The sequence below is a fragment of the Suricata suricatta genome, chromosome 17 (assembly GCF_006229205.1).
Source record: "Suricata suricatta isolate VVHF042 chromosome 17, meerkat_22Aug2017_6uvM2_HiC, whole genome shotgun sequence".
NCBI classification, from domain to species: domain Eukaryota; kingdom Metazoa; phylum Chordata; class Mammalia; order Carnivora; family Herpestidae; genus Suricata; species Suricata suricatta.
Window position 1 is genome coordinate 33,195,853 of NC_043716.1, and position 24,010 is coordinate 33,219,862.

Below are 24,010 nucleotides of genomic sequence, written 5' to 3' on the forward strand. Positions count from 1 at the left end.
AGATTCTGTGTCTCCCTCTCTCTATCTCTCCCCTGCATATTCTCTGTCTCTGTGTCTCTCTCAAAAATAAATAAATATTTTTTTAAATGAGCAAAGGACTTGAATAGACATTTTTCCAAAGGAAATACACAAATGGAACAAACACAAGAAAAGGTGCTCAGCATCACTAATCACTAGGGAAATAGGAGTCAAAACCACAATGAAATATCACCTCACACCCATGAGAAGGGCTGCTATCAAAAATTGAACACCCCCACCCCCAAGAAAACAAAAGCATTGGCTAGGATGTGTGGAAGTTGAAATCCTCCTGCACTATTAGTGGGAATATAAAATGGTGCAGCCACTATGGAAAGCTGCATGGCATTTATTTAAAAGATAAAAATAAAAAGGGGCGCCTGAGTGACTCAGTCAGTTGTGTCCAACTTCGGCTCAGGTCATGGTCTCACTGCTCATGAGTTCGAGCCCCGCATCAGGCTCTGTGCTGACAGCTCCGAGCCTGGAGCCTGCTCTGGAATCTGTGTCTCCCTCTCTCTCTGCTCCTCCCCTGCTCATGCTCTGTCTCTGTTCCACAATAATAAAAAAATATTTAAAATTTTTTTTTAAATAAATAAAAATAAAATTGCCTTGTGATTTAGCAATCCCACTTCTGGGTATATACTCAAAAAAATTGAAAGTAGAGTTTCCAAGAGATATTTGCATACCCATGTTCAAAGCAGTAGTATTCACAATAGGTAACGGGTAGAAGTGATCCAACTGTCCACTGACAGGTGAATGGATAAACAAAATGTGATCTACAAGCATAACAAAATATTAACCTTAAAAAGGAAAGAAATTCTGGAGTGTCTGGGTGGCTCAGTTGGTTAAGCATCCGACTTCGGCTCAGGTCATGATCTCACGGTTCGTGGGTTCGAGCCCCACGTCAGGCTCCATGCTGACAGCTCAGAGCCGGGAGCCTGCTTCAGATTCTGTGTCTCCTTCTCTCTCTACTTCTCCCCCACTCATGTACTGTCTCACTCTGTCTCTCAAAAATAAATAAATGTTAAAAAAATTTTTTTAATAAAAAATAAAAAGAAAAGAAATTCTGACAAATATAATAACAAGGATGAACCTTGAAGATATTATACAAAGTGAAATAAGCCAGTCAGACAAAAAAGCAGGCACTGTATGATTCCATTTATATGATGTACCTGGAATAGTCAACTTCCTAGGGACAGGAAGTAGAATGGCAGTGGCAGGGGCTGAGGGGAGGAGGGTGCACGGGGAAATGTTTAATGGGTACAGGGCAAGATGAAAAGAGTTCTGTATTTGGCCATACAACAATGTGAGAGTATAGTTAACACTACTGACCATTAAAAATGGTTAAGATGGTAAATTTTACGGTATGTAAATTTGGCAACCATTAAAAACAAATTCATTTAAAAATTTTTCACGGATGCCCCATGGTTTTAGGGTATAGACCAAAACCTTAACCAATGTCTTTAGGGCTCTGCCTTGCCCTGTACCCTCCCCACCTCTTCCTAGCCTCCAGTTGCACCAGACTGCACCAGAATGCCGGTCTAATCACCGTTCCTTGGCTCACACCTTTGACGACTTTCCATCACTCTTGATAAAAGCCCACCAGGCCTTACATGACCTGGCTGTCTGGACACCTCAGTGGCCTCTCCTACTCCTCTTCACCCCTGCTCACTCCACTCCGGCCGCACTAGCCTCCTTGTGGATCCTGACTGCCTCAATACATTCCTGCCTCAGGGCCTTTGCACTTACTGCTCTCTCTGCCTTAAATGTTCCCAGGCGGGGCTCCATGTCCCCAGATATGGACCACTTCCTCACACTGTTCTCAGTGAGGTTTTCCCAAGGCATCCTAACAATACAGCCCTGCACATATTTCTACATCCCTTTCCTGTTTCATTCTTTCCCTTTAACATTTATCTAATCTATATTTTGCATATTTATCTTGCTTCTCATCTCTTTCCCTCAATAGAATATAAGTGATATAAAGGCAGAGATTTTAGTGTGCTGTATTCACGGCTGTGTAAGATCAGCTGGTATATAGTAGGTATGTCATAAAATCTGATAGTGAACGAATGGATGATGAGATCTTTTTCCTCAGCTGTTAAGATTCAGCTCAAAAGTGAAGTCTTTCCTTATGCAGCTCTGCCCACCTTCACTTCCCTCCTTGTCCCCTGCACAGGCTTCTGGCCTGGCCCCCAGGGCATTCCACACCCCCTACCTGTTCATAAGTCCGCCTACCCTAGTCATAGACCCATTTCCCCAGTGCCAAGCACAGAGCTGGGTGATTTATATGAATGTGGGAAGGAAGGAAGGAAGGAAAGAAGGAAGGGAGGGAGGAAGGAAGGATGGATGGATGGATTGAACACATTTATGAACCTGAGCAGGGCTAAGTCGAGTAGCTGTATGTGTTGACTCCCTAGCGGATGGGAGGGGACCCTGTACCTTCTCTCCAATCTCTGTCTGGTCCCCGCCAGGCAGCACCTCCAGGTCAGCTAGCAAGGCACAGGCTTCCAGAGCCCTTTGGTACCGGCTGGGGTCCAGGGCTCGGCCAAACAGGATGTTTTCCTGAAGAGTGCAATTCTGGATCCATGCTTGCTGGGGCACGTAGGCCACAGAGCCCTGGCCAGAGGAGAAGTGACCTCAGGGTCTACGCGGGGCTGGTCCGAGCGGCTCTTCTCCCGGGGTGTACCCTCTCTCACCTTCACACACACCGTGCCTTCCAGTTTCTCCATCTCTCCCAGCAGGGCAGACACCAGGGAGGACTTCCCACAGCCCACAGGCCCCACCACGGCCACCAGTGCCCCTTTTGGCACCTGGATGTCTAGGCTGAGGGCAAGGAGTCCAGGAACCCAGTCAGAGGTAGGGATCAGGATTTTCATCCCCAGCCTCTCACCTATTGATTCAAGTCCTCCTCCCTTCCAGATACTACCCTGACAAGCTGAGGGTCTTCCTGCTTTCCAGACCAAAGATGGGAGTGGAGGGAGTTGGGGGTGGCGTTGGTGGGGGGAGAGGACTGGGTTCTGCTACCAATCTGAACTTTGACCCACGACATGCAGCTGAGAAGGGATAGGAGAGCTGATACCTATGCAGGGTGGGGGGCAGATCCTGGGCCCAGGTGAAGGTGCCATTGTGTACGGTGACAGCATAGCCTGGGAGGACCAAGGTGTACAGGATCAGGGCCAGGGGGCCCAAGGAAAGGCGGAGAAGACCCCTGGGGGAGGGGGGAGGGAGAGGTGTGGGGAGCCCTGGGGGGAGGGGCCCAAGCAGGGACGCTTGGGGTGGGGGAGGGGCAGGGAGTCCCAGGAAAGGAAGAAAAGTGGGGGAGGCCCAGGGGAGGCATGTGGTAGACTGAGCAAAGGGCCCAGAAGAGCGAGAAAGTGGGGCCAGTGGGAAAACGAAAGATTTTCTGAAGCAGGGGCTGAGGCAAGGGCAGCCCAGGGACAGGGTGTCTGGACCTGGGGCGATGATCTTTCTTTCCACACAGTGGGGGTCGAGTTCATCTTGGCTCAGGAAGTGCTGGATCCGTTTCAGAGACACACTGGTCTGCGGGAGGGTGAGTCAGCCCCGGAAACTCTCCTTCCCCCACCTGCCCCCACACGTACCTGTCCCCGACTTCCTGGGAGAAGCAGGGCTCCCTAAAGGCCCAGATGGGGTGCTGGAAACCACCCACCCCACGACTGAGTCTTCTCTGACTCCCACTGCCAAGGATAGGGTCTAGGTTGGTACGAGGAGGTTGTCTTCAGAATTCAAGTTTTCAGGGACCTCACTTCTCTTCCTCTGACTCCAAATGACCCCTGGTTCTAATGACCTCATGCCCAAATGCCCACTTCCTCAATTCCAATCATTCTCCTGGATTGTCCCCTGACCCGAACAGCCTGCCCTATCTCCAGCAGAGTCCCCAGCCCTCCCCGGGGTTACCTGGATCAAGCTGCTGATTAGCTGAGGCAGCATGTTGAGGGGTATCTTTAAAATATTAAACAGGGACACAGACACAAAGGCCTTCTCGGCATCTAGCACGTTGTTCTTGTCCAAGGACACAAATACTCCAAGGGTTGTCAGGGTCACCTGGACAGGGGTGGAGGGTGAATGTCAGAACGGAATCCATTGAGTCCAGAGGTCTGGGCTGGCCAGGTGGGAGGTGGGGGCTGGCCCTGGTCGGCGGGGGGAGCCTCACCAGGAAAGGGGTACAGATCCAGGTGAAGGTGGCTATGGCTTGGAGGTAGGCAGACTGGCGTAGTATCCGGAGCTCACCCTCTCGGATGCCCTCCACCTTCTCCAAGAAAATGGGTTCCCAGGCATATAGTTTCAGCACCTTGATGCCACCCAGGATCTCACTCATCAGCTTGATGCGTGAGTCCTTGAACTTCATTTGCTCTACCTGTGGGAAGAGTGGCAGTGACATGCCCTGCTCTCCTCCCCAGACCTCCCCTCACAGGGGTTCCTACCTTCCATGCACTGGCATGTGCCCATTCAGACGCCCGCCATTCCTCCCTCATCCTTCCGCATGGCCCTCAGCCCAGCTGTCCCTCGCCTCTGCCCACAAAGTCCAGCTCCAACCTCAATGCTTCCATCACTGACCCTCCCCGGCAGCATCCTCTGCCCCCTTTCCTGGGTTTCCAAGCCATGTTGTTCTTCCGTTTGTTCCCTTGGAGATCGCTGGGCATGCGGGACTCCCCAATCAGACCAGGGGGCTCCCGAGGGGGAAGACCACTTACTTCTCTTTGTTTCCCCAGATCCTATCCCGGGGCACAGCACCCCAACTTGACTGATTCATTCAACTTGATTTGTTGAATGCCTACTATGTGCTAGGCCACATGTTAGGCATGCAGCTGGTAATGATGAACAATGCAAGCTAGGCCCTAGCCATCATGAGGCTGACAGTCTGATGGGGGAGGCAGACAGGCAGCAAACGTTACCTGAGTAAATGCTTAATAAATCAGTGTGTGTATTCCAAAGGGAAACAACAGGACTCTGCAGGAGAGTAAGGGGGTGGGGACTGGGAAATCAGAGTTTATGCTGGGGAAGAAAGGGGAGGAGTGAGCAAGCAAGGAAGGAATGAAATGCATGTGGGAAGGAGGGAACAGCATGTGTGGTGGCCCAGAGGTATGCATAGCTTGGTGCTTTGGAGAAAGGAAAGAAGGCCAGAGTGGCTGCCACTTGGGCATACCCGGGGTGGGCGGGGGAAGTGAGCTCTTCAGGTGTGCAGGGGCATGGTGGGTGGTCACGGGGAGTTTGTCACTTATTCTAGGTGCAGTGGAATACCACTGGTGTTTGAAGCAGTATTCTACCGCTGAAGACTCCAATCAACATTTGAAAATGAAGGATTGGATGACTGGCTATTTACACAGTGTGATAGGGAAGGCTCTCATTAGACCAGAAGATGCAGGTTTGAGTCGCGGCTTGCCCTGATTCTGGACTGCCCTCATCTCTCTGGGCTTTGACTTCTCAGCAGCTAAATGAGAACGTTGCTAGAACACTCTCCAGGCTGTTAGGAGGTTGGGGTGAGCTAAGGTTTGTGGAAGTGGCGAATAGCCAGCCTTACTTGGTCAGCCAGGCGACTGAGGGGCCCCGGATAAGTGAACGCCCTCCCCGAGGCACCCGACCAGGTGCTCCAGGCAGGGACGTCACGCCCATGATAACACCTACCTGTAAAGCTCGCATCTTCATGGCCACAGCTCCATTGAGTGGGATCAACAAGACCATGAAAGCCACCCCAGCCAAGATGGAAGGACCCAGGGTCTGAGGAGGGCACAGGTGGATTGATAAGACAGATAGCTAACGTATAGGCATGGACCCCAACAGATGGACAGAGGCCTATCGATTGGAAACATGGAGGTGCACAGGAAGCAAAAGCTGGTAGTCAGACAGATAATGAAAACCAAACACAGAAAAAACCCAAATGATGAAAACATATGCAGAAGCTCCCAGCCATCAAATGATGCTAACAGCAAACACAGAAGTGAATCCGGACACCCAGGAAGACAGATACAGACAGACAGACAATGACAGCCAGACTCACACCCACCCTGCCTCTGAGTCCCTCTTTCCTTGCCTGGTATCAGCAAGAAGGATAATCCCACAGGCTGGTAAGACTCGGTTGCAGACACCAGCATCCTCGGAGTCTTATCCGGGACCCAAATATCTAGGGAAGCCCTTGTGTCCCTTATGCAGCCCTCTGCTGACCCAGCTTTGCTTTCTCTTGTCCTTTCTCAGCAAGATCAAGGTCAGAGGAAGGGGGCAGAAGCCAGAGCTCAGGAGTCACCTGCCACAAGAAGTAGATTGCCAGGATGATCTGCAAGGGTGCTGACCACAGCAGGTTGAGGAAAGGAGCAAGGTCCACGAAGCGCTGGGCATCCACGGACATGAGGTTGACGATCTCTCCCACCGTGGACTCACGCTTGGCTGCACTGGTGATGACCAGAGCCTGCCGGGAGACAGCGGGGTGATAGGCTGGGTCCGTGAGGCTCTCCAAAGCTTCCCAGGCTGAATCCCCAGCACCCTGTTCCAGCTGACCTTCCTATAGATGACACCTATGATTGCCGTACGAAGCCTCAATGCCATCTCAAACACACACTGGAAATACTGGTGTAAGAACAGAGTTTGCATCAGGGAGGACACAAACATCAGCCCGGCCAACAGGAAACCCCACCAGGTGGGGGCCACGGGGTTTGAAATAAACCTGATCAGGATGCTGCAAGGAGAGGAGAGAGGCATGAAGGTGGGAGGGGTCCCCCAGGCCGCTCCCTCTACTGCCGCCTTCCCCGCCCACCCTCTGCCTCCACTCTCCCAGGCAGGGGCTGCTGGCCCTCCAACTCCAACCCAGACCACCCTACCCCCAGGCTCAGCCCTGTGCTGCCTCAAGGTCATGACCCTCCATCTTCCATCCCTTCTGCCCTCACCTCTTTCCCACCTGCCATGGCCCGGCTGCCCACTCCATCACTCTCTCCCTGTGAGCCTACCTGCCTGCCTTCCTTGCCTCTTGGACCACATGGCAGGAAGAAATGCCACATGTCCAAATCTTAGAATTTCCTGCACCTTCTCCTTGACTGCTGAAGGTTCCAGAGCCTCCCACACGACCCCACAGACTCTCCTGCTCAAATCCACTCCTTCCAACATCAGGGGTCCCCAGTGCTACGGGTGGCCTTCTCCAGGGCCCTAATCCACCTCTTTTCTGCACCTCTGCACCTCTTTTCTCTAACCTTCTCACTGCCCCCGCTCCCTACCCTACTCAGTAGCCACTCACTCATGCCTTACCACTTCACCACCCATTGAGAACTCGCTGCCAACCACAGACTTCCCTCCAAACACTTGTTCTTTTCTTTTTCTTCTGGCTCTCCAAGCCTGATGCTGACCCGATGGGCCCTGACTCCCATCCACCTGTTCAGGAACACACTCCACCATTGCTGCCCTTTCTCCTGATCGTCAACATCTTCCTCTCTGCTGGTGGCTCTGTACCTTCACCTATTGGCATGACCAAGTCACTCCCCTGTTGGGACGAACCTCCTCTCGTCCTCATGGAGCTACCTCCAGGGTTGTAGGCAGGCCTCTCCTTCTGCTGCGTGTTGGCTGTGCCTCCCCCCAAAAAAGATGTTCAAGTCTTAACCTCTGGTAGCTTCGAATGTGACCTTATTCAAAAATAGGGTCTTTGCAGATGTAATCAAGTTCAAATGAGGTCATCCTGGAGTAGGATGGGCTCTCATCCAGTGACTGGTGTCTTTATAAGAAGGGGATTTGTACACATAGACACACAAACATGTGCACAGGTACGTGCACACACACACACACACACACACACACACACACACAGGGGAGAACGCTGGAGGCAGACATAGAAGTGATGTGTCTACAAGCGTAGGAATCCCAAGGATTGCCAGCAACCACGGGACACTGGAGGCACAGTACAGATTCCCATTCAGAACTTCTAGAAGGAGCCAACCCTGCTGACATCTTGATTTCAGATTTCTGGCCTCCAGAATTGGGGACACAATACGTTTCTGTTGTTTTAAGCCCCTCCCCCCTTGTTTGTGGCAATTTTTATAGCAGCCATAGGAGATGAGTATGTTTTCTTTATGGGAAGTTTCTAGGCCTCCCTAGCCCCCCTGCTCTCCAAGGCAGACTCACTGCTCTAGGTCCTCCCCGTCTGTCTCAGCCTCTATTCTCGGCACTCACTAACAGCCTCCATGTTGTCTTCCTCAGGCTCTATTACACTGGCCAACTCGCTGCACTGGAGGCCATACTTTCTGTCAAAAGCATTCTCTATGCTCTGCCCCATGACTGGTTCCTTCCCCAGATTTTGCCCTCCCAAGCCAGTGTTCCATTCACCCCTTACCTGTCACAGTTCCCTCTGGGGTCACCGACATGAGCTCTCTGGGAGAGCCCAACCACAGACCCTGGGCTTCTACGTGATGTGGTCTCCAGTTAGCTGGGAATGTCCCATTGGGTGCCTTGCAGTGCCTTGACTCCAGTGTAGCCACGACCCAACTCACCACCTTGCCTGGTGCCCAGCAACCCCCCCCCCCTTCTGCTGCATTCATCATCTCTGAGAAAGATCCATCAGACAGGTGGCCCAAGGCCCCTCCTTCTCCCTGGCACACACCCAATTCCTCAGCAGCTCCTGAATCCTATCCCATTCCTGGCCTGGACTCTCCTTAGACCTGGTTGGCCCACTTCCATCCCCCCACCCTGCCCTCCATCCCCAGCACTACTGATAGGGGGATCCTTTTGACATGCAAACCAGATGCCCCTCCCTGGCTTCAAATCTTCCAAGGATTTCCTTAGCTCTCCCTCTCTCTCTAGAGTCTCTCCCTTGGCCACCCTTTTCTCCAGAGTTCAGAAATACCTGGAGTTTGTGACTTTGCATGCGCTAAGCTTTCTCCTTCCTCCCCTTAGTCAAAAAACACCTGCCTGGGGCCCCTAGGTGGCTCAGTTGGTGAAGCATCTGACTCTGGCTCAGGTCATGATCTCACGTTTCATGGGTTCAAGCCCTGTGTCAGACTCTGTGCTGACAGCTCAGAGCCTGAAGCCTGTCTTTAGATTCTGTGTCTCCCTCTCTCTGAGCCTCCCCTGCTCACACTGTCTCTCTCTTTCTCAAAAATAAATAAAAAATATTTAAAGAAGTTTTTTAAAAATGTGTTAAAAAAAAAACCACCAAAAAACACCTGCCTGTCCTTCCAAACTTGCTGACCTCTCCTGGAAACAAGCACACCTGCTCTTGCTCCTTCCCAGACTGGCTTCCTCGCCCTTCCTGGGGATTTCCAGACACCTGAGTCTACCTCTGTCCACAACTCTAATGGATTCAAATGGATTCCCAGCTGGTCCTCCACCATGCCTTCTTGATCTCTGCATCCCTAGTGTCTAGCACCACTCTGGTACATTGGTGCCTCAACAGCCGTCTTTTGAATGAGAATGCCCAGATGCACGAATGGAAGGACAAGGTGTTGGGGGGCTCAGCTTCTTCCTACTCCCCAATTTGGGAACTTTCCCTGGTCCAGGCCACTCATGGGACAGACGACAGAGCCTATCAAGTGGCAAGAGCCCTGTGGCTGGAGTTCAGAGTTCTGGACTCCAGTCCATATTTACCAGCTGTGCGCCCTCGGACAATTTCACCTCTCTGAGTTTCTGCTTCCTTGTTTGTTTGTTTTGCTTTTAATTTTTCCGGTTCCTCTCTTGTAAGATGGGAACAGGGGCACCTCTCTGTAGGATTGTTGGGGGGGGGATTTAAAGAGCACCACTAAGCACCACCAGGGCACCTGGCATACAGCACGTACCCGATGAAGAGAAGCTGGATGTGAAAGGGGAAGCTGAGGCACAGGGGTATTGTCACTTGCCAAAGGCCACACAGTAAGTGGGGAGAGCCCCTTCGGTCCTGGTCCGGGATCCTTTCCCATGTTGTCCCTCTGAGCTCAGTCCTCAGGGACGCCAGCCAGCGGCCCCTACCCAGGGAGGGTGGCAGCAAGAGTGAGTGTGGTCAGACCTGAGGAGCTGTGGATTGACGAAGGAGAGCAGGTCCTGGATCAGCTTGAAGCATATGCTCACAAAGATGCTGGAACCATAGGTGGCCAGCACGGCTCGCAGGAAGGATGGCTCCCGGGGCCTGGGCCGGCCCCCCAGCAGCCCTACATCCTCACTGGACACTCTCTTCCCAGATGCCACTGCAGCCTTGTGTCTGGTCCAGGGAGGAAGGAATAGTGGGTAGAAATGGGCACATGTGCCCCATGAGACAAACACCAATAGGGCCTGATGAGGAGCAGGGGCTGTTGGCACCTGCCTTCTTTGCTCTTAGGACTGGTAGAGGGATAGACAATGTGACCTCAAAGGTGAGAACTCCCCAAGGGACTCTGGCTTCAGATGCATGAAAATATGTCATGGGCTGCCATAACCACTACCCCAAGGACTAGAACTCGCAATTTCCAGCCCTTTCCCTGCCTCCACGGCACGGCTCCCAGGAGGATGCTGACAGGGAAGGGAGACAGGGCAGGGATGGTGAGTGACCTAGTCCCCGAACTGGGCAGGGAGGAGGTAAAGGTGACTTGGAGGGGAAGAAGGGCAGTGCAGCATGCAGACTAGGGTCCGTATGTCTTTTCCTAGGCTCCAAGCCAAGGGAGGCTAAGACACGGCAGACCAAGACCAATTCCCTGATTCCTCCATCAGCCAGCCGCCAATTAGGGGCTCTGGGTCAAATGCACTGAAGTCTTGGGTCCCCATTTATGGGCGGGAGGGAAGGGGGGGTTCAGTCCTGGGGTGAGAAACAGGGAGGGAAGGAGGACTCTGAGCTCTAGCTCTCTTGGCTGGGGAGTTGGCCAGACAGGTTCCTAGGTCCTTGATGGGAGGCTGCCGGTGGGAAGGTCCTTCAGTCAAAGGATCATCTTCAGTCCCTTCCTCCAGGCAGGAGGCAGGATTAAGAGGAGGGGCTGGCCTCAACCTTCTTCCCCTGGCCCTTCCCCTCCTGAGGAAAGTCCCTGGAACTTACCTTTCAGGACAAGCAGGATAGGGAAGTGGTAAGGGCAGTGCGCCCAGACATCTGTGGGTCTTAGCCCTGCCACCACCAATTCGGGGACCTTGTGTGCCTTATTCAACCCTCATTCCTCAGTGTCCATTTGTAACATGGAAACAACAGAACCCGTGGGGCAGAGCTGTGAGAGATTGAGTTAATCTACATGTTTAGGGCCATGTGGGGATGGATTAAGCGCTACAAAAGTGTCAGCTAATTCCTGGAGTTAGAAGAGCTGGGGAGAGCTGGCCCCACTCAGGCCCGGGCATCCCCCCTTAGGAAGGCCGGCACCTGCTCTACCTTTCCCCATCCCCACTCCTGCGATGGCCTCAGGTCTGCCAGCCTCCCCCACAGGAGACTTGGGGTGTGGGACCCCACGGAAGGCCTCACCGCTCTGCTCGCTTCTGTTGCTTCTTCCATTCCTCCATCAGCCTGTCCACCACCATCTTCGAGCGGTCCTCCTCTTTCAGGGACCAGAGGTCCTGCTCCTCCAGGGGGCGCCGGTAGCCAAGGATGGCCATCCTGGAGCAGGCGGCAGGCCCACACAGGGTCAGAGCTCAGCAGCTTAGAGGAGGGACCAGGGTCTCCAGGGCCCCAGAGTCTCCCTGAGGTGCTGTGACCAAGGGCAGTGTCTCCTTCATTGCCCCAGTGAACAGCCTAGAGGTCATTGCCTCCTATCCCACGTTCCTACCCAGCCCCTTCTCTGCCTCATCCCCAGATGCCAAGCCAAACTTCGGGCCTCGGTGAGGAAATTCACACTGACTGCAGCCCCCGGGAGAGGACAAGTCTGGGTGGACGGAGTCCCAGGCCCAAGTGCCTCTTCAGTGCAGTGTGGCTAATAAGCTGTCACCCAGGTCACAGACACAATTATCCTGCTCCAGCCACACTGAGGGGCGGCCAAGGAAATGACAAGCTGCAAGCTTATCCCAGACGGAAGAGCTTGGAAGTAATTACAGTTTCCCTTTAGCCCCCCGGGCCTGTTCTTGTGATTGCCGGATGCAGGCCTGGCCTGGGATGCAAGCTGGGCCAGTGGGGCCTCTGGGCTCAGCCCCTAACCCAAACTGACAGGCTTCCCTCCTCCCCCCCCCCCCCCCCCCCCCCCCAGTGCCCTCTAGGGTCAGAGTTTGGGGCAGGGAAACAAGCCGGCTCAACTTCTGGCCTGCTCCCCCTCCTCCCCACCTCCCCTCCCCTCTTCCCTCTGGCCCAGCATAGAGGAAGAGCTGACTCACTTCGTGAACCACCAGAAAGACAGGCGGGAGAGGAAGCTGGCGCTGACCTCTGGGGAGGGGTTCTAGAAGATGAGAGGTAGGTGAGGAAGAATCTGGAGGGCTCCCCCGCCAAAGCAGAGCAGAGGGGGCAGGGGCCCTCGTTCCCTCCTGGAGGGAAGGATGACATGGAGATGGAAGGAACTGGAAGGGATGGGTGCTGCTGGTAAGGGCGGGGCTGAGGAGTGCTCTGTGGAAACCCGACCACCACCCAGCCTCCATGGCAAACTCACAGGGTCGACATTCTTTGGGGAGAAAAATGGCGGCTTCTCCCTGAAGCAGGACAGGATGAGAGCAAAGAGGACTAGGGCGAAGTAGATGTAGAAGGTGGTGAAGCGGAAGAGGTCTGAGATCTTGCCCTGATGGGGGGAAAGGGGAGGGACGTCAGACACCCGGGGAACCCTGCGCCTGCAGTCCTGCCCCCACTGGGTCTTTTGGGGGCATTGGGCTCCTCTAGGGTGGGGTGCAGCACCCAGAGGGTTCTGAGAGATGGGGAGAGGTCAGAAGGGGGCCGCTGTTCGGGGAGGACTCGCCAAGCACTCCGCCTGCATCACCTCTTCCCACCATCCCTTCAAGGTCAGAAATCTCACAATATTCCAGTTTGCAACCGAAGAAATGAGACTCCAAAACCTAACTTGCCCAGGATCGCATAGAGAATGTTCCGAGCCGGCACTTTCACCACCACATTTGACTGCCCCCCACCCTTGAAATGGAGGAATACCCCACCCCATCACCACAGGAAAGGTCAAGACAAGGACCAGAGAACTGGGGAAGATGGGAAGAAAGGGGAGTGCAGGACAACAGGACTTCCGGAAAGGACAGACTGCTCGTGCATGTCTGCACACACGTGCTCCAGACGCAGACGCTGGCACACATCCCTGTCAGACGCTGCACTTGGTGGTGGCCGTCGTGGCTACAGAACGGCCCCCTGTATTCCAGTGAAAACCCCACAACGGCCGTGTCCTGCCTCATTCCCCTGTGTGGCATTAGTCATGACCCCCAGTTCCTTGGTCTGCTTCCCAGCACAGATACAGCAAGAAGGGGACAACATAGGAAGGATTCAACACTAGGGGAGATCCTGGGAGCAGGGGAGAGACAGCTTGGGACCAGCGGTGACCTTGAGACCTGAGGCCAACCCCTAGATAGGGCTGCACCCGGCAGGGGCCCCTCGGTCCCCTTACCTTTGCCACAGCCGAAAGGATCTTGGAGCGGAAGGGGACGATGGCACAGACCACACACAGGAACCAGAAGATGATGAGGACTCCTGAGGATTGTACCCCCTGCAGCCGCTCGTACTGGATCAGCAGAGTGGCCAGCAGCTGTGCAGAGGGGGCAAGGAAGGCAGGGCCGGAGCACACATGCATCTGGACCCGCCTCTGGCCTCCCCACTCTACGCGGCCAGATCTTCCCAGACTCACCCCATCCTCTTCCCACTGTAAGGTATCCGACCTTCTCCGCAGGGCCTACGGTTCCCCATCACCATCCCACAACTCACTGGAGACCCTCCCCCATCAACTTCCAGGGCTCCCGCACTGACCATGGTGACCCCCACCAGCAATGGGGTGACAAAGAAGACGGGGGCGGAGTTCTGGCCATGGATGAGGCCATGGAAGGTGTAGAAGAGGTCAGCCCAGGAGACGCACCACAGCAGGACGCCCAAGGCCTACAAACAGGGCACATGGTAGAAACCCCACCTCCAAACCGTCCCCACTGGAGACTGTCCTTTTATTCTGCTCTGGGTATGGCTCCGGAGGCTAGGCTGTGCACTGGCCAGAAGCTTCCTGGGGGTGGGAGAGTGTTGCCAGAGAACTTTCCTAAACTTTTGCAAGCACAGACTTTAGCTGGCAGGCTATTGTGGCCCTGAGCTACAGGGCAGGGGTAGCTGGGAAACTGTTCAGCCCCCGAGGTGGGGAGGGGCTGGGAGGGAGGAGAATCATGATGAAGAGAACCTTCCAGGTCCCAGCTCCACCCGCAGGAGATCCCTGAGCCCCCTGACCGTCTTGAGCCTGGAGAGGTGGGAGAGGATGATGTAGCCTCGGTGGCACTGTCGCAGGTAGAAGAGGTAGCAGGGCAGGACGGCCCACAGGTAGATGCAGGGGACCCAGGCCAGCAGGGAGTTCTGGAAACAGGGAGTGAGGTCCGGGTTGTCGGTGTGCACAGACAGATTGGCGTCCTGGGGACAGAGAACAATTTTGTGCTGCGGCAGCCTGCTGCAGAATGGGGCTCTCCTTTCAGGAAGGCTGCTGGGCCAGAGGGGCACTCCACCGGCTCTGGGGGTTGGGGGTGGGGGTCGGAAGGTGCGTGAAGATGACACAGTGTCAGCATGCAGACAAGCTAAGCGCTGGCTGGGGTGCGTGCTCCCCTAGAAGGCCATGCTCGCCCCTCTTTCTCATTTACCCCTCTCGCTAATTGAGGCATCATTAAAGCACAACGAAGTGTGCCCGTGTAAAGTGCACAAGCCAATGGGCATGGCAGTCATACACACGGGCAAAACCATGGCCATGGTAAAGATATAGGCTATGTCCAGGGTTCCACAACTTTCCCAGTGCCCCTTTGCAGCCCGTTCCTCCCAGGCAGCCCCTGCTCTGCTTTCTGCCATTCTAGATTTCCACTTTATAAAAAAAGAAATCAGTGTGATTTTTTTGAAAATTATAAATGTTTATTATTTATTTATTTATTTTTGAGAGAGAGAGAGAGACAGAGAGAGAGAGTGTGAGCAGAGGAGGGTAGAGAGAGAAAGAGATACAGAATCCTAAGACAGGCTCCAGGCTCTGAGCTGTTAGCACAGAGCCTGATGCAGGGCTCAAACCCATGAACCGTGAGATCCTGACCTGAGCCAAAGTCTGACACTTAACCAACTGAGCTACCCAGGTGGCACCCCAATGTTTATTCATTTTTAAGGGACAGAGAGAGACAGAGCATGAGCTGGGGAGGGGCAGAGAGAGAGAGGGAGACACAGAGTCCAAAGCGGGCCCCAGGCTCTGAGCTGTCAGCACAGCGGGGGTAGAACTCATAAACCGTGAGGTTATGCCCTCAGCTAAAATCAGCTGGGCTTAACCAACTGAGTCACCCAGGTGCCCCAAGTGTTTGGTTTTATACACGCAGTATATGCGCATGGTTGAAGAGCCCGCTTCCTTACTTAGAAGGGGGCTTCTCTGACAATTTGCTTCTCTTTTGCATTCAGGAAAGCCATCCATCACCTCACCTACCTCAATGGCTGGGCAAGCTCAAAGGGGCAAGGGGATGAGAGAGAGCTTTGTAAATTACAAAGCCTGGGTGACTGACCATCCCCATTTGGGACTGTCCCCATCCTGGCTCTGGTGTCTGGTGTTGGTGGGGAACCACTGAGTCCAGACCCGGGCCAGTCTTTGGATAGAATTCTGAACTCATCTTCAGAAGGAGATGGGAGAATACATTCAAACACATATTTCAGCGAGATTGTTTCTTCCAGGGCCACAGACTACTGATCTTCCCCCCTCTCCCAACCTCCACAAAGCATTAGATGTTCTTTCCAGAAAGCTCAGAAAATATAAGCAAGTAATAACAACAACAACAACAAAACCCCATCCACACAGAGACAACTACTAACACTAGAGCCTATAAGACTTCCTACTTCCCAACTGCCCATTTAAATAATGATCATTTTTAGTTTTGTCCAAGTTATACTTTCACGAAACTTTATTTATTTTTTTACATTTATTTACTTTTGAGAGACAGAGAGAGACAGAATGTGAACAGGGGAGAGACAGAGAGAGAGGGAGACACAGTCCGAAGCAGGCTTCAGGCTCTGAGCTATCAGCACAGAGACCAACGCAGGGCTCGAACCCACGAACTGTGAGATCATGACCTGAGCTGAAGTCAGACCCTCAACTGACTGAGCCACCCAGGCATCCTTGTTTATTTCTTTTTGAGAAAGACAGACAGAGAGAGAGAGAGAGAGAGAGAGAGAGAGAGAGAGAAAGAGAGCGCCCTAGTAGAGGAGGGGCAGAGAGAGAGGGAGACAGAATTAGAAGCAGGTTCCAGGCTGTGAGTTGTCAGCACAGAGATCAATATGGGGCTCGAACCCACAAACCTGGAGATCATGATCTGAGCTGAAGTTGTACACTTAGTGGATTGAGGCACCTTAGTGCCTCCCTAGTTCCATTTTCTAGGGATAAATATGTTCAAATGCGCTAACTTCTATCTACTTCTATATTTTATTTTTAATAAGTGTTTTTTTAAACATTTAATTTTGAGAGACAGAGCAAGACAAAGCATGAGTGGGGAAGGGGCAGAGAGAGGAGGGACACAGAATCTGAAGCAGGCTCCAGGTTCTGAATTTTCAGCACAGAGCCCGACACAGGGCTCAAACCCACAAACCATGAGATCATGACCCGAGCCGAAGTCAGACGCCTAACCAACTGAGCCAGTCAGGTGCCCTATACTTCTATATATTAAAGCAATTTGTTCTTACTATTATTGTTCGATTTACTACTATTTGATAATAAGGCTGCACCTGTCTTGTCCTTCTCATTGGAGTGCCTTCACCCTTTACCCACAGGCTTTGGTTAAATAAATAGTCAGAGTTTACACTTCTTTGACTCTGTCAATGTCATTACAATGGGCTGGATTGAGATGGGTGTCTTTTTTTCGAACTGTGTGATGTTGCAACATCCTTAACCTTAACCATTGCCTCTCTGGACCTGATTTCTTTGAAGGTAATGTTGGGGATAACATCTCCCCAACCCCCTCCCCTCTGGTCCCTCCCCACAGCCATCCCATTCAGTTCCTTCTACACATCAGTGACTCTCCTTGCCTTTCTGCTCTTTTTTTATGCTAATTTTTGAGAGAGATAGAGAACAAGTTGGGGAGGGGCAGAGAGAGAGGGAGACAGAGAATCCAAAGCAGGCTCCAGGCTCTAGGCTCTAAGCTGTCAGCACAGAGCCCAACATGGGGCTCAAACTCACTAGCTGTGAGATCATGACCTGAGCCAAAGTCAGGCGCTTAACTGACTGAGCCACCCAGGTGGCCATCTTTGTTTTCTCTGTGGTACATCTCACCTTCTAACACGCTATGTAAGTCACTGGCTTATTGTGTTTTCTCTCATCTCTTCCTTCTGGGGTATCATTTTTATTTCATGTATTGATGTATCCTAAGTACTCAGAACAATGCCAAGCACATAGCGGTGGGGGGGGGGTGGATGTGGTTAAATAAGTTAAATGAAATATGTGTTGCACAAATGAATGAATAAAAGGATAATATATTAATCATTTAATCCTTCAGCGGTGCCCTAAAGCCTAGAAGACAAAGTCCAAGCATCTTGCTATGGCATTCGAAGCTTCCAGCGGCATTGAATCATCTGTCCATTGGAACTACTGAACGATCCACATGCTTGAGTTCTCCCATCTTTTTTTTAAATGTTTATTTATTTATTTTTGAGAGAGACAGAGTACAAGGGGGGGAGGTGCAGAGAGAGAGAGAGGGAGACACAGAATCTAAAGCAGGCTCCAGGCTCTGAGCTGTCAGCACAGAGCAGACGCGGGGCCCGAACCCACGAACCATGAGATCATGACCTGAGCTGAAGTCGGACGCTTAACTGACTGAGCCACCCAGGCGCCCTAGTTGAGTTCTCCCATCTTAAAATATTCAGGGAGTGGTCCGCACACCCTGCCTCCCCTTCTTCAGCTTCTCCTCTTTAATTGCATCCGGGTCAACACTCTGCCCTCTGACGCCCTGCCCTAGGCCATCAGAGGGCTCTTCCTGAAAGGCAGCTTTGTGCCCCTCGCTTCATGCCTGTGACCCTGCAGCACCTCCTGCTGCTCCTGCAGCCCCAGCGCCCAAGCACTCCGCAGCCTTCCCTTCCTGCTGCACCATCCCCGCCGCCAGCTCACTTCACTCTAAATCTGCTCTTGAGGGTCCGTGGCTACACTTTTGCTCAATCCACTTTCTCTTCCACCTTCCACCTGGTTGGCTGGGCTTAGGAGCCACGTCTCCCCATCTCCCGACTCCCCTTCTTCCTCTGAAGTCAGCACCGGATGGGGGGCCCACCTTCTGAGAGCATCAGTTTTTCCACTTGATGCTGCTGGGATATCGTTGAAGATACACTCTGAGTCATGTGCTGGGCTCAAAGCACCTGTGACAGACCTGTCCCTGCCTCTGGAGAGCCTGAGGTCCAGGGGCAGGTTGCTTCGGGGTATTAGATTCAAGCCCTGGTGGCAAAGGGTATACCATATACAGCTTGTCACCGGGGGGCCACATCCAGCAAAGGGAGCTAAGGACCCCCAGGGACTGAGGATTCTTGCTGAGCACTGGACATGCTGGCCCAGGGCTCGGTGCTGGTCCCAGAGCTGGGCACGCCTCTAGGCCTAGTCAGGGCACCCCAGAAGAAGGGGAACTGACACACTAACCCAGCTCTTTTCCCTTTTTAAAACACTTTGTGGGGTGCCTAGGTGGCTCAGTCAGTTAAACGGCCAGCTTCAGCTCAGGTCATGATCTTGTAGTTTGTGAGGTCGGGACCCACGTCGGGCTCTGTGCTGACAGCATGGAACCTGAAGCCTGCTTTGGATTCTGTGTCTCCCTTTCTCTCTGCCTTTTTCCTGCTCATTGTCTCTCTCTCTCAAAAATAAATAAATATGAAAATAAATAAACAAAATACTTCTTATTCAACTTACAGAGCACTTGTTATTATAAACTCACAGAAAAGAGCATACATTTTAGGTAAACACTTCAGCGAATTTTCACACACTGAACACACTCATGTAACCAGCACCCAAATCAAGACACAAGACATGGCTGGGACCTAGACACCCCCTCCTTGTGGCCCCTCCCAGCCACTACTCACCACGGAGGAATGCTATCCCAACTTCTAACCCTGTGGATTACCCTTCGCCCATGGGCGGGGGTCTTCCTATAAAGGAAATGATACAGGATGTGTCTTTCAGGTCTGGCTTCTTTCACACAACTCTGTGTTTGTGGGGGGTCATTCTTGGGGTTGAGTGTGAGCAGGGATTCTCCCTCCTCATTTCTGGGGGGTGGCCCATTGTATGAATGAGCCCTTGTATTTATTCATTTTATTGTCAACGGGCAGCCCCGCCCTATTTTAAACTCAGCAAACCCATTAAACGCATCCACTTCCTCAGGATCAAGATAGCCTGCACAAGGCCATCCGTAACTCGCACCTTCAGGTCTTCAGACCTCACTGGGTCCAGCCTGAGCCTCACTCCCTACAGGAAGCCTTTCTGGGGCACCCCAGCCTCTGACAGTACTTTCTTTTGCTTTATCCTGGGTGGTTTGGGCAGCCCGGCAAGTGACTGTTAATCTGAGAGTGATAAAGGTCCCTTCTGTTTCAGTGGCATTTTATTACAGCACTTACATGGTCATTACCTGGCTGTTATTTCAGAAGTTCAGAGGAGGAACCGATTTAGGTCCAGCTCACAAAAGAGAAAGCAGGCTCCACCTGGTCTGGCAACAGGTCCAAGGACCGGGTAACAGAGAGCTGAGACAGGCACCAGGACCTTGTCACAGCAAGCCTGGGTTTCTCCTGCTCCCACCTGCAAACTTAGCCCATCCCCTGCAGTATTTCTATTCTTCCCCTTTCTATTCTTCCCCCTGCTAGCCCCAGCTCCTTCAGCCCCCAGCATGGGGCTGGGTATGCAGGAGCAGTCCCTACACGATACGGCGTGGGTGCTGAGTGGCTGCTGATGACAAGGGAGTGGGTACGTAGCCGGGATGGAGCCCGAGTTCAAAGCCATGATGGGGAATCACTGTATGAACATGCAGGTCAGTGGCATGGCTTTTTAAGGCAGATGGGGAGCGGCCACAAAGGCTGATGCAGAGGACCCAGTATGAGTCACCACTCCTGAGCCACGGAACTGGGGACAAGTTCCTTCACTTTCCAAAGCTCGGTGTTCATCATGAGTACTTGGGGAGAGGGACAGAATCTCTGCCAGCTCCCCACGGCGAGAGAATGAGCAGATCACCCCGCCTCTCACAGGACAGCACAGGGGACGCAGGTGCTGAAGCAAGAGGCTGTTGGAACTTCGTTTTGGTTTAGCAGTCAGCCTGCACTGTGGCAACAATCAAGAGATCTTGGGGGAGCCTGGGTGGCTCATTCGGTTAAGTAACTGACTTCAGCTCAGGTCATGATCTCGCGGTTCGTGAGTTTGAGCCCCACGTCAGGGTCTGTGCTGACAGCTTGGAGCCTGAAGCCTGCTTTGGATTCTGTGTCTCCCTCTCCCTCTGCCCTCCCCTGCTCACGCTCTGTCTCTCAAAAATAAATAAATGTTAAAAAAAAAAAAAAAGAGAGATCTTGGGGGCACAAAGCCTCAGATGGCTGCTTGGACTGACAGGGAGATCCAACCCGGGCTCACCTTCCTTCTCCCACCCCGACAGAGCCCTCTCCAGGGGCGGCAGGCACTCACCCATGCTTGTGTCCCTAGATTATTCACCCCAGAGCCCTCGCTAGGACATCGAGGGGACAGATCGTACACAATGCATCAAAAACTGAACTCCTGCCCGTCCCCTCCTCAACAGCCTGCCCACCTAGATGGACAGCCACTCCTTCCCTCTCCCAGATCAAAATCCCTGGGGTCCTCCTTGATCCTTCTCTTCCTTTTGCTCCCCACACTCAACCCCTGAGCAAACCCTGTCTGCTCCACCTTCAAATCACCAGGCTGAATGAGATAGAAATGCTCTATTTGACTGTCTCTATCTACGATGGCAGCTTCCTCTGGTTCTTCCGGGTATGTCCAGAATCTGACCACTTCTCTTGGCACCGCTCTCTCGCGCCTGGGTTATTGCCATAGCCACCTCTCTGGTCTTCCTGCCTCTATCCTGAGGGCCACTCGCCCTGGCAGACTTTTCCAGCACAGTCACCAGAGGTTTGTGAAATCCAGGTCAGACCACGCCTACCAAGTCACTCATGGTGCAAACCTGTGGAAGGCTCTCCGCTTCACGCAGAGTAAAAGCCAAAGTTCTGCGTGTCCTCACACCCATCAGGTCTGCCTCCCCCATCTCTTTGGTCTCATGTTCCCCACTGCCCTCTGTCACTCTGCCCTCAGGATGGTGGCACTATGCTTCATTCCCTCCACACTTTCAAGGGCTTACTCAGATCTCACCGTCAGACGGGGGTCCACCCTGACCTTCCTAATGAAACTGGTAACCCACCCCTGCCCCCGCTGCCGCACACTCATCCCTCTTAGCCTGTCCCATTTTCCCCATAGCCCTGATCCCTTCCAGGCAGAGTATAAAACTGAGTCCTTTATTGTGTGTATTGCTCCTCTGTCTGCTCCCATTGGAACACAGGCTCCATGGGTGTTTACCGGAGTGTTTACCAGAGCCCCCAGGACATGGGTTGGCACAGAGAGGACACTCATAATGCATTTGGTGAGCAAGAGAACGAATGAATAAACAAAGGAATGAAGGGGGCCTTCTGAAGCCCCGTTTCTGCAGCTGAGTGCCCAGGGTACAGCACGCCGTCTTCCCGACAGCAAGGCCACAGCCCTTGGCACCCAAGGGGTCTCTGATCCAAACAAAATTAAGTGCAAAGGACAGCGTTAGTGGAGGTCATTCCTGGACCCCATGACACTCCTATAGGCCTGCTGGGCAGGATGAATGATCCCCTCTGAAACCAGGACCCCTCACTCAGCCATTCCCATTCAGAAGAATGGGCTGGGCTGGGCTGGGAACCGGGCCCACAGCGCCCCCCCTCGCCCCCCCTCCTCACAGTCACCATACAGTTTCCACAACCAAAGTGACAGCTTCCTTAATAATGCGATTCGACAGCTGCACGGGGCTGATAAGGTCTGGCACCCAATGGACCGCACGGAGGAGGGCCCCCTCCGTGGGCACAGAGGCTGAAATCCCTAGAGACCCAAGCAGGGGACAAGTGGGCGGGAGGGTGGCGCTGGCTGGGTCACAGCTCTGTCAGGGACTTCCCAGCACCCTTCCAACCCTCCTCCTCCCGGGGGCCCCAGGCTTGTTGACAGCCTCTGCTCGGTGGGAAGAGTAATTACTTCCTTAATCCTGTGAGGGAGGGAGAAGGGGGGAGAAAGGATCAACTGACAAGTTCATTTATCTTAGCAGAAATGGAGGTGCAGAAAGGGCAAGGGCCTGCTCTGATCCCTGATCCCCGTTCAAGCTCACTGCCCTACTGTGGCTGCAACAGCAGCCTTTGCAAGGGCCTGGGGGGCGAGGAGGGGGGGAAGCCCTTGTGCTGGCCCAGCCTGTGGCTCACGGGCCCCATGGCCCAGCTGCTGCTGAAGCGGGGGCATTCCAACCACCAAGGACTCTGGCTGTTTGAGCACCACGGTGCTCCAGGATTACCATCTCAAGCTCACCACAGCTGAGACCCAGGGCTGGCTGGGCAGTGACAGCCCCAGATCCCAGGGGCTAGCACTAGGACTTGGACCCCGGGCAGTTTAGCTCCAGAGTCCCCGTCCCTGTTCTGCAACACTTCCTCTACAACCTGCAGGGCTCCGACATGACCTCCCACAGGCGTCCAGATCACCTGAAACGTTAAAACTCTCCTTTTGGCCAGTGCAGCGCACCCTCGAATCACCTCCTGGCTGCGGTTCTCACAGTGGGAGGGGCTGCCAACATGGGCAACGGACTAGGTGCGGTTCTGGGAGCTGCTGGACTAGGAAGACCCAGTAAGAAGGAGAGATCGGACCGGAGGGTACCACCCCACAGTACGACCTGATTGACCTACCGTGAGAGACAGAAACAGCTCCAGGTGGGGAGAAGAGAGGCCTGGCCATCCAGAAGTAGCATATCTGAGTGTCCCCCACCCCAGCCCCCCAGGGATCCTGCTCTGTCCCTGCCCTGGGACAGCCCCACCTGGGAGACAAGGCCCAGGCACTTTGATCCTGCACCCCACCCCGCTGCTGGGACCTTCCTCCCTGGGGGCCTGCCCAGTGCTCTGAGACCATTTCCCAGCCTTCCTTCCCAAATGCCATTTCCCTGACTCACTTCCTTCCCTAAACCTCTGGCCCCCGAGACCTGGGTCCAGGGGCTGTGGGGGAGCAGAAGGGCTGGGGGTAAGCCAGCCTAAGGTCACAAGGGACCAAATCCTCCCAGAGGGGCCAGAGCTTAGAGGCTCCAAGTGGCCCAGCACCAGCTCTGCTGCTTCCCACCCCCCACCTGGCTGGGATGGAGGGAGGGGGCTTCTAGAGGTCCTTACCAGGTAGGGGGGACTGGGCTCTTATGGAGAAACTTTGGTGATCAGTAGGCTCAGGTGCCCATCTCCTGCCCACCTGCCTACCTCTGGCAGTTTCTTCACTGCTTTGCAAGTCACTATCTTGCTTTGAGAGTCAAAGTACATTGCAGTCAGAGCCTCCGTTACTTCTGCTTGGTTTGGGCAAAGACCAAGGGGGAAGCCGAAGGCTCTAATACCCTAATGTTTAGAGCCTTGAGCCTGAGGATCAGCCTCCCAGAATTCGTACTGGGAAACTCTACCTGAAGGGGGCCCCCGGGATTTAAGCTACAAAATCCCCAGCAAAGAGCTGAAACCGGAGTCCCTGGCCCAGTTGCCCTATCAGCCCCTCCCTCATAGCTCTTCCCAGACCTCCCTCCCTCTTGGAACCTCATTTCTCACTAATCTCTGTTTTCCAGGTCAATCAGGACCCCGTCACCCACAGAACGTTTTTATAGCTCTTGAAATGGTTTCACCTTCCCAGCTCATGTGATAGCAACAGTCTTGCAAGGTGATTAGATGAGGGATTCCCCTATTTCACAGATGAGTAACTGAGGCTGTGCCGGTAACCTC

General features: G+C 53.4%; 1 protein-coding gene across 5 annotated transcripts in view; it reads right to left on the reverse strand.

Annotated features, from left to right (window-relative positions):
* The window catches only part of ABCC3 (ATP binding cassette subfamily C member 3), a 45,239-nt gene that overhangs the window by 18,994 nt on the left and 2,235 nt on the right, over positions 1 to 24,010 (reverse strand). For 2 of the 5 annotated variants that reach the window (XM_029927854.1, XM_029927859.1), the window contains exons 2-17: positions 14,264 to 14,440; positions 13,805 to 13,930; positions 13,449 to 13,586; positions 12,501 to 12,626; positions 12,232 to 12,293; positions 11,393 to 11,524; positions 9,986 to 10,177; positions 6,526 to 6,703; positions 6,275 to 6,436; positions 5,659 to 5,751; positions 4,187 to 4,390; positions 3,931 to 4,077; positions 3,468 to 3,555; positions 3,095 to 3,161; positions 2,712 to 2,838; positions 2,455 to 2,631 (exon numbers count right to left, since the gene is read on the reverse strand). In XM_029927854.1, coding sequence (XP_029783714.1) covers positions 2,455 to 2,631; positions 2,712 to 2,838; positions 3,095 to 3,161; positions 3,468 to 3,555; positions 3,931 to 4,077; positions 4,187 to 4,390; positions 5,659 to 5,751; positions 6,275 to 6,436; positions 6,526 to 6,703; positions 9,986 to 10,177; positions 11,393 to 11,524; positions 12,232 to 12,293; positions 12,501 to 12,626; positions 13,449 to 13,586; positions 13,805 to 13,930; positions 14,264 to 14,440 — 2,196 coding nt within the window. The remainder of the gene's footprint in view (positions 1 to 2,454; positions 2,632 to 2,711; positions 2,839 to 3,094; positions 3,162 to 3,467; positions 3,556 to 3,930; positions 4,078 to 4,186; positions 4,391 to 5,658; positions 5,752 to 6,274; positions 6,437 to 6,525; positions 6,704 to 9,985; positions 10,178 to 11,392; positions 11,525 to 12,231; positions 12,294 to 12,500; positions 12,627 to 13,448; positions 13,587 to 13,804; positions 13,931 to 14,263; positions 14,441 to 24,010) is intronic. The other 3 variants (XM_029927855.1, XM_029927858.1, XM_029927856.1) reach the window with 3 other exon arrangements.